General features: G+C 45.0%; 1 protein-coding gene across 5 annotated transcripts in view; it reads left to right on the forward strand.

The window, feature by feature from the left end:
• Rfx4 (regulatory factor X4) overlaps nt 1-13,988 on the forward strand; it is a 99,392-nt gene that overhangs the window by 51,285 nt on the left and 34,119 nt on the right. For all 5 annotated transcript variants that reach the window (XM_076853253.2, XM_076853251.2, XM_077109243.1 and 2 more), the window contains 5 exons: nt 3,114-3,214; nt 5,231-5,289; nt 8,690-8,834; nt 10,910-11,004; nt 11,374-11,491. In XM_076853253.2, coding sequence (XP_076709368.1) covers nt 3,114-3,214; nt 5,231-5,289; nt 8,690-8,834; nt 10,910-11,004; nt 11,374-11,491 — 518 coding nt within the window. The remainder of the gene's footprint in view (nt 1-3,113; nt 3,215-5,230; nt 5,290-8,689; nt 8,835-10,909; nt 11,005-11,373; nt 11,492-13,988) is intronic.

A 13,988-nucleotide genomic window follows, 5' to 3' on the forward strand; every position in this document is an offset into this window, starting at 1 on the left:
GAGGAGGGAAGGGGGCAAAGGCCAGGAGAAGGAAGGAGAAGGAGAAGGTGGGCAGAGGGCTAAAAAGGCCAGAGGATGGGTCTGGGGGCTGTGGCAAGGATTTGGGTTCATGTCCTCCTAGAATATGTGAAAGTATTGAGGACTTTGGATCAATACTGATCAGCATTGCATGTGTTTTGCCAAAATCCCTTTCACAGTGGGATGGGTGGAGGTGGGAAGGAGGTAGGGTGGACTCAGGAAGCTAATGTCATAGTCCAGATGAGCAATGATGGTGACTTGAATGTGGCAGAAAAGGGAGGAAAGTGAATAGTGTTTGAGAGGGAACTTGGAGGTAAAACCTGAAATATTTGTAATGGGACAAGAGGCCAAATGAGCACATTTAATGAAGAAAACCAAGACATTTAATCCTCATCATACAATGCAACTCACATCCCAGGGGCATCGACCAAGTTTCCTTGCCTAAAAAACTGAAACTGAACATAAATAGATTAAATGACACTACAAGGAAGAAATCAGCCATATCATAGATTGGGCCACCCCAAGGAACAAGTAACATGGTGTCACCAATGAATCAACAACATAAAATAGAAAAAAGAGGATTTAAGAAATTGAAGAAGCAATGTTGTATCTTGCATGCTATATATGGACCTTGTTTGGACCTGATTCCAACAAACAAACAGATGTCTTAGAGAGAAAAAGGGAAATCTGAATACTGACTGGGCTTTAGACGACATTAAGGAATTACCGTTCACCGTGCTGAGCATTCTCATGGTGTGGAGGTGTTACATGCGTGTTCGTAAGTGTGCGTGCACACATCCATGCTCAAACGTTGTGATTCTGAAAAGCACACTTAGTTTCTGGGGGTAAATGATATTATTAATTTGCTTAAAACACTCTGAAAAAGAAAACTGGCAAAATATTGCTAATTTTTGAAGCTGAGTCATGGGTACTTGGAGTTTTGTTTTGTTATTCTTTCTTGGGGTGTGTTTGGAACTTCTCATAATAAACAAGTTAAAAACAAAACTTCATGGGAAGTAGAGTTTTAACATGAGAAAAGAAACAGGTCTGAGGGGGAAATCAGGAATTTATTTTGGACATGTGGAGTTTGACCTGACTCTGGCACTTATAAATAGAGAGGTCATATACCCAGTGGGCCTGGAGTCCTAAAGACCTCTGCGCTGCAGACATGAAAGTGGTTGTAGATATTGACTGAAGCTGAGGGCAAAGAGAGATCACTAAGCAGGGAAGGAAAAGGGCTTTATGAGAAGAGGGCCCAGGGCTAGATCTGGAAGACTCAACGGCCAGGGAGAGGGCCATGGGCTCCGTGTCTGGGAGAAGCAGTAGAGTGAGGAGTCACAGATGCCAAGGGAAGTTAGGGGGTCCAAAAGGCAGATGTGGGCACTAGAGATGTGTGCTGCCAAGATGACCTTGCAAGGTGACCAGAATGTGTCCTCTGGGTTTGCACCACTGATGGAGCTTGCTGCCCAGGTGACAGCTGTTTAGGCTGAGGGACAGGAGCAAGGCAAGGAGTGAATGGAAGTGAAGAAAAGGTGACAGAGTCTGGAATGCCAGGCACAGAGGCGCACGCCTGTCATCCCAGCAGCTCAGGAGGTTGAGGCAGGAGGAACACGAGTTCAAAGCCAGCCTCAGCAAAAGCGAGGCACTAAGCAACTCAGTGAGAACCTGTCTCTAAATAAAATACAAAATAGGGCTGGGGATGTGGCTCAGTAGTTGAGTGTCTCCGAGTTCAATCCCTGATCCCCTCCCCAGAAAAGAGTCTGGAACACTCTGTGAAGATGTCTGTAAAGTGGTAGATAGACATGGTGGTAGCTTGAAGAGAGTTGAGGAAATGAGTATTTTATTTATTTTACTCTTTAAGGCAAAGCATCCTTAAATACATTAAAATACTGAGAGAATAATCCAGCAGAGAGTAAAAAGTTGAATATAGAAGGGAAGGGCCAGTGGTCGTGTAGGTTCCTAAAAGGCAGGAGAGGGTGGGACAGGGAGTTTAGTCCTGGGACAGAGGAGAGATTGCTCCTTGATTCTTTCAGGAAGAAAGAAGATGATCCACGTAGGTGGTGGAAGGTCAGTGGTGGTCTTCCTTTGTGTTTGTCTTTCCTGAGAAACAGGGGGTGACACCATCTATTGTGGGGAGGGGACTTAGAGGGTAGAGGTGTGGGCGTCTTGGAGAAGGTCAGAGTTAGTCATGGAAAGGGAAGAGCAGGTGACCAAAGAAAATGGATGGAATGCCTGGTGGGGTGAAGGTCGGTGAGCATGATCTGATGGGAGAGAGACGGTGAAAGACGGAACCAGGGCAGTGTAGGTGGCATTGGCTGAAGGCAGGAATGATGTGGGTGATCAGCATCAGAGAGGTCCACATATCCAGTGTGGCCAAGCAGGACTTCAGATGGAGGAAACAGGAGGTGGGGTTATGAGCAGATGTTTTTGATGGTGAGACTTGGGGCACTCAGTGTCTTTTCAACACCAAAGTCCCATCTCATATTGCAACCTACCATCCCTTGCACAGTTTCTTACCCCTACCCCCTCCCACTTCTTATCTCAAAATTGTCCTTAACTCTCCAAATCTAGTACAGTTGGAAGGCCCATATTAGGGCTCTTTGCCAATTTAAAAAATATGGCTACTTCCCAGCTCCTGACACATGGCAGCAGTTTGGTAAGTTGGGTGGGAAGGCGTCTTCCATATGCTGCAGATGAGTTTCAACTTGTCTGAGGGGACATGGACCAGAGTGGGCTTTGACAGCATGAGGAGGAAGGCCAACTGCAAAACAGCCTTCTTAGGCTACAACCCACTGTCTTCATCCACCATCTTCCTAAATACGAAGGAACATGTTTTTCTTGCAAAAAGAGTTCTGGATGACACCTCACCTTGCAGTGAGCTTTACAGTTGAGCATGATGGACCAGGGTTAGCCCTGGTTAGTCCCCTCCCATACCCACCTGCTCTCCACAAAGTCTGGGCTTCCAGCTCTGTCCCTGAGCTGTTAAGAAGACTGAGCCTACTGGTAGCAGCCCACACAGGATTAGGAGAAAGAGGACCTCTGGGGAGGACTGAGCAACACACGTGGCACTCAAAAAGCACCATTTCTCTCTTTAGCTTAACTCAGGTGATTCGAAAGTTTGCCAAGCAGCTGGATGAGTGGCTAAAAGTGGCTCTCCACGACCTCCCAGAAAATTTGAGGAACATCAAATTTGAATGTAAGTACAAATTTAGGAGCAGAATATAATATTTTAGTGCCAAACATTGTACATGATTGTTATTAAAATAATAACAGCTAGCAGCTACCATTTGACTGTAGAGCACTAGGTACTGTACTATGGACTGTATGTGCATGCACTTATTTAATTCTCATAAATTGTTTATTATGCGCGGCCTACTACTCCTTTTACATAAAGAATTCAGGCTTAGAGAGGTAATAAGTGACAGAGACAGAATTTAATACCAGACTCTCAGATGCCCAAGTCTCTGCTTATCACCACCATACTCCTTATTCCAATTCATCCTCATGCCACCTCTGCAACATAGGAAAGGGTATCCCCATTTTACAGATGAGAATCTGAGAGGCAAAGCAACTTCCCCAAAGCCACACAGCTGGTAAGTAGGAGCTCTGAGATTTCCTTGAAGCTTTGCAATTGTGATAGCTGAAGACGGAACAGCTCAGGGCTTCATGTAGTCTCTGCCTAATTAGAAAGCCAAATTAATATTTCTCATAAGGGGCCTGGGGTTGTGGATCTTTGCAGAGCATCGCCTCTCATGCCCCAGCACTAGCTGGGTCTTAAGAAAACTGCTTCTATTTTTCTATCACCATGTGTTCATGCTTGTGTGAGACTCGTGTGCAGCTCATTTGTTGCTATTAAACAAAGATGAAATGATTTTAAGCAAAACAGGGCTTTAAAATATATGTTTCTTAAAGCCCCATTTGAATGCAGCTTGCTATTCTTGCCCGAAATAAGTGCCAGGGAGGAAAATGAAGGCGATCAAATTACCCTCTCTCCGCAGGCAAAGGAGCCCTTTCAGAGGTGCTTTGAGGCCGCCTGCAGTGCCCATCACCTATTGATAAAGCCCGCTTTATTTCACGGCTCTCAGTTCTTTTCTTTTCTCCAGCACTAAATTCCACATCACAAAGTTAAAGAAAAAGTAATTAAGGAGAAGGATTAACGATTGATCGGCCTGGAAAATTAGAAGTTCATCTGCCCCCCCCATCCCCATTCCTTCACCCACACCCTGTTTTTCAAACCAAACCAACTCTGAGTACAAATTAGAATAATCCTAGGGAAATTTCGGACTATTTCTTGACCAGTTCAGAAATTAATGAGAAGAATACCCCGTGCCCATTTTAATTATGCTGACAAAACCAACCAGTTCAAAGTCGGTAGCCAGGAGGTCTGCTGAACCTTCCACCTGTGCGTGCCTGGAGGAAGCGTTCTTCCCAGGGAGCCCCGAGTGCATCTGGAGAATGTGTGTGTGTGTGTGTGTGTGTGTGTGTGTGTGTGTGTTTGGGGGGGTGTTGGTAACAAATGCCACTCAAACTTTAAGACCTTGAGCAGGAGTGTGTCTTTTCTGCTACAAAATTCACAGATATAAGGTCACCTCACTTGAAATGGATCAGCTCAATATGTTGGTGGAGGAAACAAGATCTTTTCCTAAAGGCAGAGACCATTAAAATCTGCAAATAGGTTATGGAAATAATTTGATAAAAATGTCAGATTAGACATGCAAAACCACATCACTGTGGAGCCCGGGTTCCACCCTAGAAGCACTCCCTACCCCCACACACCACGGAGGCTCAATCAAGATTTCCTATTAGACATACTACTTTTTAAAGGGACTTCTTCAAAGCTTCCATTTGATTCCTGCAATTATTTATGGAGAGAAGTGATTGAGCTTGCAATTAGCGAAATGAAAGACAAGTAAATAATTGCTTTTACTCACGGTTGATTGACGCCACCATTTCTCACACCTGCAAGTGTGGCATGTGAGTGACTTTGAAATCTGTACCCCAAATATCACCATTAGGAAATAGTTGTTGAAGCCCAAACAGGAGAACAAAGAATCAAATGCAGGGTTTTGTCAGTGGGTGCATAAAGTGGGGGTGGGCCATGTGACAAATTTAGGTAAAATGAGAAAGATACTTTTTGAAATCTGCCTCTTGAAAATCAAGGTAGACTCATAAAGGATGCACATATTTCCAATTAACTTTTTTCTTTCTGCAGTGTCGAGAAGGTTTTCCCAAATCCTGAGACGGCAAACATCGCTAAATCATCTTTGCCAGGTAGCTATATCCTCTGTGTGTATTAACCACTGCTTAGTCATTGCAAATCCCAGGGAAAATCCAGAAAAACAATTTCCTGTAGCTCTGTCAGGCTGATGACAGTGTTTAACTTCTGTGTTTAACTTCTACAGATGAAGAATAAAACTGGTAGCCAGTACCTGTTTCAACTCATATGCAAAATCATTTCTGACATCAGTTGCCCCTGAGCCTTTCAGATGTATTTGAGAGGCTGCAAATTTATGGATCCCTTAAGTCAGAGCTTTTCAGTCCCTATTGACATTTGGGTGTGCATGATTTCTTGTTTGTGCAGTGTCTGTAGCCTCTAGCCACTAAATGCCAATAGTCCTGCCCACCCAGCCCTTGTGACAGACAAGAAGGCCAGTTCACCCTGGGGGTGAAATTGCCCCACTGTGAGCCTCTGAGTCAGATAATTCAAAAGGGATAAACAGGATGATTTGTTTGTTGTGGCATCCAAGAGTTCAAAGCTACCTAGTACCTTAAATATTTGCCCAATTTTGTTTAGTTTTTCCAGATCTGCATTATTTTTAGCACAAAAGTGACATGCACTTATCATAAAAAAGTTCAAACGTGAAAGTGTATAAACTAAAAGTGAAAGACTCCACTCTGTGCTCTATGTACTCTATAGTTACAACTAGGAATTAAAGTCTGTTAAGGCCACCCATTAATATCACACTCAATTACTAATAGCCTTAAAGCAGCAGTGACCAACTGATGGCCACAGACCAAATCTGGCCCTAGGACATGTCAGATTATTGTTTGATTTGCATATGATCAGGTATTTTTTTTCAATTGGTCACTAACAGTTGAAACTAGATGACAGCTAAATACCCAGATTGGTGTAGAAACCCTTGGAGAGCTGGTATCATGCCCAGAGGGCAGTTCCCCTGGCAGCAGCAGCATCTCAGCAGGCACCGCCCTCCTCACCCACCAACTCTCCTAGAGTTGGCCCACCTCGCTCATGTGTGTTACCTGCCTGCCCCTCTGTGTGTTGAGGTTTGCAACTTCTCCCATAAAGTGCTGCTGGGTCTGGTGATGCTGGTTCTTCAAGGTCAAGGAAGGAGGGAAGGCTCCAAACAGAATCCAGAGAGTAAAACTGCACCTCCCCACACATCTCACACTTCCTGTCCTGTGCCTGGTGTACATGGCACAGCGATGATTTCAGGAAGGAAGGAAACCCTCAATAAGGAGGTTAACCTGTGCAAAGCCTGATAAATTAAGGGGATTCAGGGCAGAAGACAGCATCAGCAAAACCAAGAAACCTTCCTGAGGGCAGAGGCCAGCTTGGAAGGATGCTCCTTGGGTCATATCAGGGAACACAGACATGGTCTTGGTGCTTCTCTCTGGGGCTCAGGTGGCTTAGGAAGGACTTTGCCCCTTCAACACACATGCAGGTATAAGCATCCATATGCATGCCTACAACTAAGTGTTGCACAAGCGTGCACACACACACACACACACACACACAGAAACACACACACAGCCTGGGGAGTGAAATTGCCCCCACCGTGAGCGATTTTTCCACTTCCCACACTCAAAGACAGTATGCAATTTAATTGGAAAACACCACTTTTGCATCTACTGGACAGCCTCAGACATATTCCTGGATCAGCCAGAGGACCGGGGTTGTTGTGAGAAATGAAATACCACAGAACACCTGCGCCAGTATCCCAGTGAGCTTTCCTAAACACACAGAGCAAACCAGACTAACAAGTCAACCAAAGACTCCCCCCTAACTCTCTGATCCAAGATCTTGTCACATACCCAAGCTCTTCCAGGCACGCCAAGCAAGCCACTTGGCACTCATATCTCAGCCTACTCAAAACACTATGCTCAATGGCACCTGTCCTGGGGCAGCGGGGAGTGGGGGTAGCAAACAAACAAAAAATTAAATGCGAGTTTTACAAAGGAAAGAGAATGGAAACAGGCATAGAATATATACACATTCTATTTAGATAAGACAGTCAGAGGAAGCCCCTCTCTGGGTGTGTCAATTAAGCTAGCCCATCAAGACTGCAGGGCTGCTGGGGCAAAGTGGGAGAAGAATGAGAACATCACGTGCAAAGGCCCTGAGATATCAACACAGCCACGGCAAAGAGAACCAACCAGAACAGCAGCAGCTATTTTTACTGTGAATTATGCTTTTTAAACATTATCTCCAGACCCTCAACTGCAGCCCTCATTAATACATAGGTGCTATCACTTCTCCATTTCATGAAACAGACAACTGAGATTAATCTTGCCTGTCCCAAATCAATGAGCTAGTTAGCAGCCAAGCCAGGATATGAAGTAGGTATGTTTGAATCCAGAAACCTGACTTACCTCCAGTTGCTTTTGTTATCATTAGACACTGATGCAATTTATGTATTTATATATTCTAGGCCTCTTTGGCCTTCAGAGACTTCAAGAGTTATTTAAGTAAGCTATTGTGCTTGGACAGTCTAGGTTTAACAAGGGTTGACATTATTTACCATCCTCTGGAAGGTCAGAAGTATTATGAGATTTACAATGTCCTTGTGTATTTTCAATCTTTTTATTTTACTCAATGATGTTTTGAATACATGCAAGTAAAGGAAACGAGCTAGGGTATGTTTTTCTTGGCTTTTATTGGTATTGTTCCATATTGGTAATGTTGTTCCCAATTTTGTTCCAACTTGTAAATTTAAGTTTACTAGTGAAGGTTTGCTGGGGAAGTCACAGCCCTAACACACACACATACACACACACACACACACACACACACATACACACATACACACAGAATTGATCCTTACAATGTATTTTCTTTTTCCTCCATCTTGATTATTCATATTGGTTTTAATCATCCTAGTATACAAAAAAACAAACAAACAAAAAACAGAAAACTAGAGCTTAAACTAATCTAGAATGCATTTACATGATAATTACACATTTTGAAATTTCTGGGGTTAAACCTATCATAGGCCAGAGGAGCAGGAACATTTCCTAAATCCAGCCTGGCCCTGCTGCTTCTCAAGTGCTAGAGACACGCGGGCTATGAAGCAGAGACCGCCCGTCCCACAGGCTTACATCAGAAAGCTGACAGATCTCTGGCCTTCATCCCATTGTTTGATGGGGTCAAGACCAAAGGAGCTGGGAACAGCAGGGTCTGGTCTGGCCTAGGCCACCTTGGTAGTTACTTAGAGAGAGAGAGAGAGAGAAGGGAAGAGTCAGGAGGAAACAGTGTCTGAGTCTTCTGAATGATGGACTTGTCTGCTGCTTTCCTGAAAGGGAGTTTTCCTAAATTTCAGGATAGTTTACAGAATTCCACATACAGATTCATTAAAGAGGCTTAAAAGGAAACAATGTTAGGTGTTTTAACCTAAAGCCCACAAACTAATGAGTGGATTGGATTGGGTCACAGGCGTCTCGGACGGTGATCCACAGTGCAGACATCACGTTCCAAATGCTGGAGGACTGGAGGAACGTGGACCTGAACAGCATCACCAAGCAGACCCTCTACACCATGGAGGACTCTCGAGATGAGCACCGGAAACTCATCATCCAGTGTAAGGTGTTCCACCAGGGCTCATTTCCTTCTGATTTTGCTTTTTAAAGAAAGACAGAGTATCTTGGTATTTATTTAAGTGGCATTCTGCCCCTTCATTCTTCCTGGGTCTCATCCTCCTTATTGTTCCCATCAGATGGGTTGACCCAGACAGAAGGGCCAGTTGACATGTGTCAACACAGCTGGTGCAGTTGGGCAGCACACAATGTCATGCAAAGGACCCCACGTATGACCCCGGATGCCAGGCATACCTCCCTGGTGGTGACATAAACAATGAGGACTAGAGCTTACTGCGTGTCCCCGCATGTGTCAGTCTGGAGTCCACAGCTGCTTCAGGGGAGGGTCACTTGAGTCGGTGCACCTATTGGCAGGAGAAACTTCCAGGCACATTAATGCTTGAGAAGGGGTGGACAGTGATTTACTTCTGCCAGCATACATTCATGTCCATGTGGACAGAGACTGCCAACTACAGACTGTGTGTGTGCTGCTCCAAACACTACCCTGACCTGGGCAGGGCCTCTGCTTTGAGGAGAAAAGCAGCAGGAGAGGGCCAGAGGACACCATCACTCTGTCCTGCCCAGGGTATCCCACAGCCTTTCAGGGTCCCTGGCCACCTCCTCACTCTAGTGGTTCTTCTTTGCCATGCATCTCAGGAGAAGGCAGCTTGAAGACTGCAAGGGGGAGATCAGTACTCCTTCCGGGGGGATTTTAGAAAGATTGATGCTGAGATCAGGGGTGGAGCAGGGGGATGGCTAAAGCACCTTGCACCTTCTATATGGTGCAAGTGACCTTGTTCAGGATGCTGCAGAGAAGCTGTCCCCATGAAGAGGGGCTATTCAGAGTTTCCCAGGCCCCTCTGAATTCCAAGATATACCCTCTGTACTGTCATCTTGAGGGTCATGTATCTCCAGTCCCCCAGTCTGAGCTTATGATGCTTATATAAAAAAATCCTCCAAGGTGTTTGTTAGAGGACTCTTTCCCCTTAAGGTCTTTTCAAAGGCAAATAGGGCAGCTGGATACTGGACCCTCCCAAGGCTTCTTTCCTGGCCAAGCCCTATCTCAACTCAGGCTCCCATTTCTTCCTCTGCAGCTGCCCCCAGCCCACTCTTCCTCAGTTAAGAATTTTAGAGGTCATCACTGAAATAACGATGCAGTTTTCTGACTGTCTGATGTGTGCCAAGTTCTGCATCAAATCCACCATATGCTGACTTCACTTAATCTGTCCATCAGCCCTGTGAGGAACACTCCCTTGTCACCCCCACTTTACAGATGAGAAGATACAGCCCCAAAGAACTGGGAGGGCTTCCCAGAGTCATGTGGCAAAGTAGCAAAGCTGGATGTGAAACCAGGCCTCATCTTGGCCTCACAACCAGAATTAATGGCAAATCAGAAGTTGAACAAATAATTCACAAATGCACTGCATCTTACCAAAGAGGACTGAGCTTTGTGATGCAGGGTCAGGAAGGGGAGATTGAGGAAATGTTCCAAGCTTGAAGGCCAACGGCCCAGTGCATGGGTGTCAGCCCCCAATCTCCCCACTAGACAGTTGGGGAGTCCCTGAACCAGAGTGAACTGGACCAACAGAGCAGCAGCCCCTCCGCCCATTCATTCAAGCCTGTTTTTATTGGCTAACAGCTGCTTAGCAGATAATGCACTAGATAATAAAGATACCAGACAAAGAACTAGCAAGGAGACACTCACAGACCTGACTGTAAACCCTGCGTTATTAGTGATAGAATAAAGTGCTATGAAAGAACAGAGGCGGACTGATCAGTTTGGGGCAAGGGCCCCAGGCAGGGTTAGACCCCTCAGTACAAAAGGTATAAAACAGCAGAGCATGTTGGGAACTGACAAATACATGAGATGGCCTGACCTCACAGCATTCACAGGCATGGAAGATGAGCCAGGGAAGGTCAGGGGGGGCGCTAATGTCCTCATGCTGTGAATGCCCTGCTGGGACTTGGAGTCTGATTCATTCAGTTTTACTTTGCTCATCCTGCACCCCCTACTCTGTTGAGGTGCACCTCTACTTAAACACAACTGCAGGAGTTGTGTGGGGCTCTCCTTTGTTTACAGTGTACCAGGAGTTTGACCACCTGCTGGAGGAGCAGTCGCCCATCGAGTCCTACATCGAGTGGCTGGATACCATGGTGGACCGATGCGTTGTAAAGGTTGGTAAGCTGGAGCGGAAGGGGCAGCCTTGGGTCCTGCAGCACTTCACTTGTCTGTGTGAACAGCTGGCTAATACAGAGCCCCCAGTGAGCCATGGGCAGCTGTGAGTTCTTGGGTTCCAAGGGGAGACCTGGCCCTCAGCCCTGGGAGGTGGAAGCCCGACTCTGCATCTCCCATCCCTGATTCAGTCACGTCAGCCTCTCTACTGTGTGCACTGAGTATTGGCATAAGATTCAAATTTTAAGTGTATTTTTGCTGCAGAACATTGTTCCACAGTATTAAGACCCATGAGCCTCCCTGTCATTTTTCAAATAGAAATAAATGAAAAGTCAAGATGATCACTGTTAACCCCATTCAATTCCTTGTAGGTGGCCGCCAAGAGACAAGGGTCCCTGAAGAAAGTGGCCCAGCAGTTCCTCTTGATGTGGTCCTGTTTTGGCACCCGAGTGATTCGGGACATGACCTTGCATAGCGCCCCCAGTTTTGGTAAGAACACCCCACTCCTCCCCACATTCCTTTTCTCTGAGCTGTATGGACTGAATCCACCTCTGTGAATTAGTTGGCTGCAGTCCTACTTGTATTGAGGCCACAAGTTCCTCTGTTGGAAACATGTCTATGTTGGGGACCTAACATTGTTGGGACTTTCAGAGAAGAAAGATGACACTGCTTTCTGAAAATGAAGTATCCAGTCTGAAAAGGAGAGGATCACACACAGAGTATGACCTGAGTTTAAGAGGAGTAAACAGTAATGACTGGGCACCCCCCTTTACAAGATGTCCCCAGTGCTATCGTGCCGCTTCCACAGGACTGTTTTGTAGAATTCCATAGTTGCAGACTTCTCAAGTGGGCCCATGAAGAGGCCTCCAAGTTTAAACATTTGCAAGTGACCCGATGGAAACTTTTTTTTTAATTGGCTTTTTATTTTTAAAATGATTGACATTTGTTTTACTGGCCCCCTGGGTTTTCTACTTCCTTACCCAAGTCCTTACCTGCTGCTTTCTAGTATAACAGGCCTTGAAATCTCTGCCCAGTGGTCCTGTTTCTGCAGGCAGAAACCTAATCACCAAGTTAATGTGAATGCCTCTGCTACATAGTAGGACACAGTTTTCTACCTTTCACTGAAAAGAATGAAGTGTGCATTGAGTCTGGGGCCTTAAAGTGGGGACATTTGAAATCACAGAACACTTTGGTCTTCATTTTATAGGCATTTTGGTAAAGGACTATTGGTATAAATTTTCTGGGTAATTGCTTAAGTTCTCTATTAACTTTGCAAGTAGAGATGTGGTTTTATTTCTCATCTCTAATTAAGCTGGTCAGCTCCAGATTTTGCACTGGGTTTAATTTGACACTTTTCCATCTAACTTTCTATGGTCTCTGTCACCATTTTCCAGTCATGCTATACAAGGAAGTGACGACGGGGTGAAACACAGAGCACCATTTTTTCTAAATAGCCCTGTCCATGAAAGACCATGTTTGCCCACTCAGAGAGGCATTTTGTTGCAGATTTCTTTAATCTTAGTTCTGAAAGTTCTCTGAACCTTCCTGCAGTGTGGCTACAGATGGAAATTCTCTTGGAGAGCTGAGTATGGAAATGCTCTGGTGACTGCTACCTGGGCAGTGCCATCAGGCATGGCATTTTGATGACTTCCAGTCAGCAGAGTTACTGTTAGCACATGTTACCTCTAGGTCTGGAAAAATCATTGGTGCATAACTGTTTTCACTTAAGTAAATGGTTGAAAACTATTTGAGATTTTTGTCGTTGTTTCAAAAATCAAAGATTCAACAGTGTCACGCATAAACACACATGTACACATCCACAAAGCAAGCATCCCCTTTTTGTTTTATTCCTTTAAATTTGCTGATTCGTGAACTAAGTATAGCACTGACTACTTTCCATTAGACAGGGAAAGCAGTTCCCTTTCTACTACCTCTTGCGATTCATTTGTTTTTATTAATAGTCAATGTGAAAAAGGAAGTTTGGACACTTAGGACAATTAGGGTTTATAAATAGGTTGAATTTATTACTGAGAAGTATGGTTCCTTAAAATGTGTTTATTTCTTTTTGAACCACACACTATTTTAGAATATGCTGAAAGCTCAGGCAAATGGCCAAAAAAAAAAAAAAAAATTAGAAAAGGAAAGAGATATTAACCCAATTTCACTTTTACAGTATTTTTCAACCTTGAATGAGTTGAAATAATACCTGCCTCCAAGTCCATTTAGCAAACTATCTGAAATGGTCCAGCTCATCTGACTCATTGTTGAGTTTTGCAGCTTGGGGTGACAGGCAAGTTGAAAGAATTTGCGGCAGACAAAAGCCCAGCTCCCCCTTTCTGCCTGTATATGTCAAAGACCCAGTTGGTGGCTGTGTTTGGGTCATGTGTTCCCTGTATGAAAACAGCTAATTAGGAAAAAGAGCCCTCTGTTCCCTGGCCCCCTCCCCCACCCCAAGGGGCCAGCTCCATGTATCTCATAACTCCCACCCGGTCCTTGGGGCTGTGAATGGGTGGCAGCCCCACGGGCTGACCATTACAATGATCGTGTGAGATACCAAAAGGATCCCGTGGGGGATTCGATCACCTCTTCCCAGAACAGCCCCTTTCAAAGGTAGTTGACTCCTTTCTTTTCCTTAATTCCTTTTCACTCTTTCCTCCCTAATTCCTTTCCACTGAGAGAGCTTATGCTGTGAACTAAAGTAACCAGATTTGTCCTTGCTGTAAGCAATGATTTCTAGCAAAATTAGTCAGTAAAGGTGGCAGGCAGTGAACTTTCAGTCCTGATGGAGCTGAGCAAATTTATTTCAATAAAATACACCACATTTTCAGTTGACTGGTCTGATTTCAGCTCAGAGGCTACCTGGACCCCAGTCAGCACTGGGCTTTCCCATTGCACTCTGGGTTTCTTTCACTGTTAGGAACATCTGAAGGGCAATAAGCACTCCAGTGTAAAACAGTTTGAAAAGAGCCCCCGTGTGACAGCTGAG

The sequence above is a fragment of the Callospermophilus lateralis genome, chromosome 4 (genome assembly GCF_048772815.1).
Source record: "Callospermophilus lateralis isolate mCalLat2 chromosome 4, mCalLat2.hap1, whole genome shotgun sequence".
NCBI lineage: Eukaryota > Metazoa > Chordata > Mammalia > Rodentia > Sciuridae > Callospermophilus > Callospermophilus lateralis.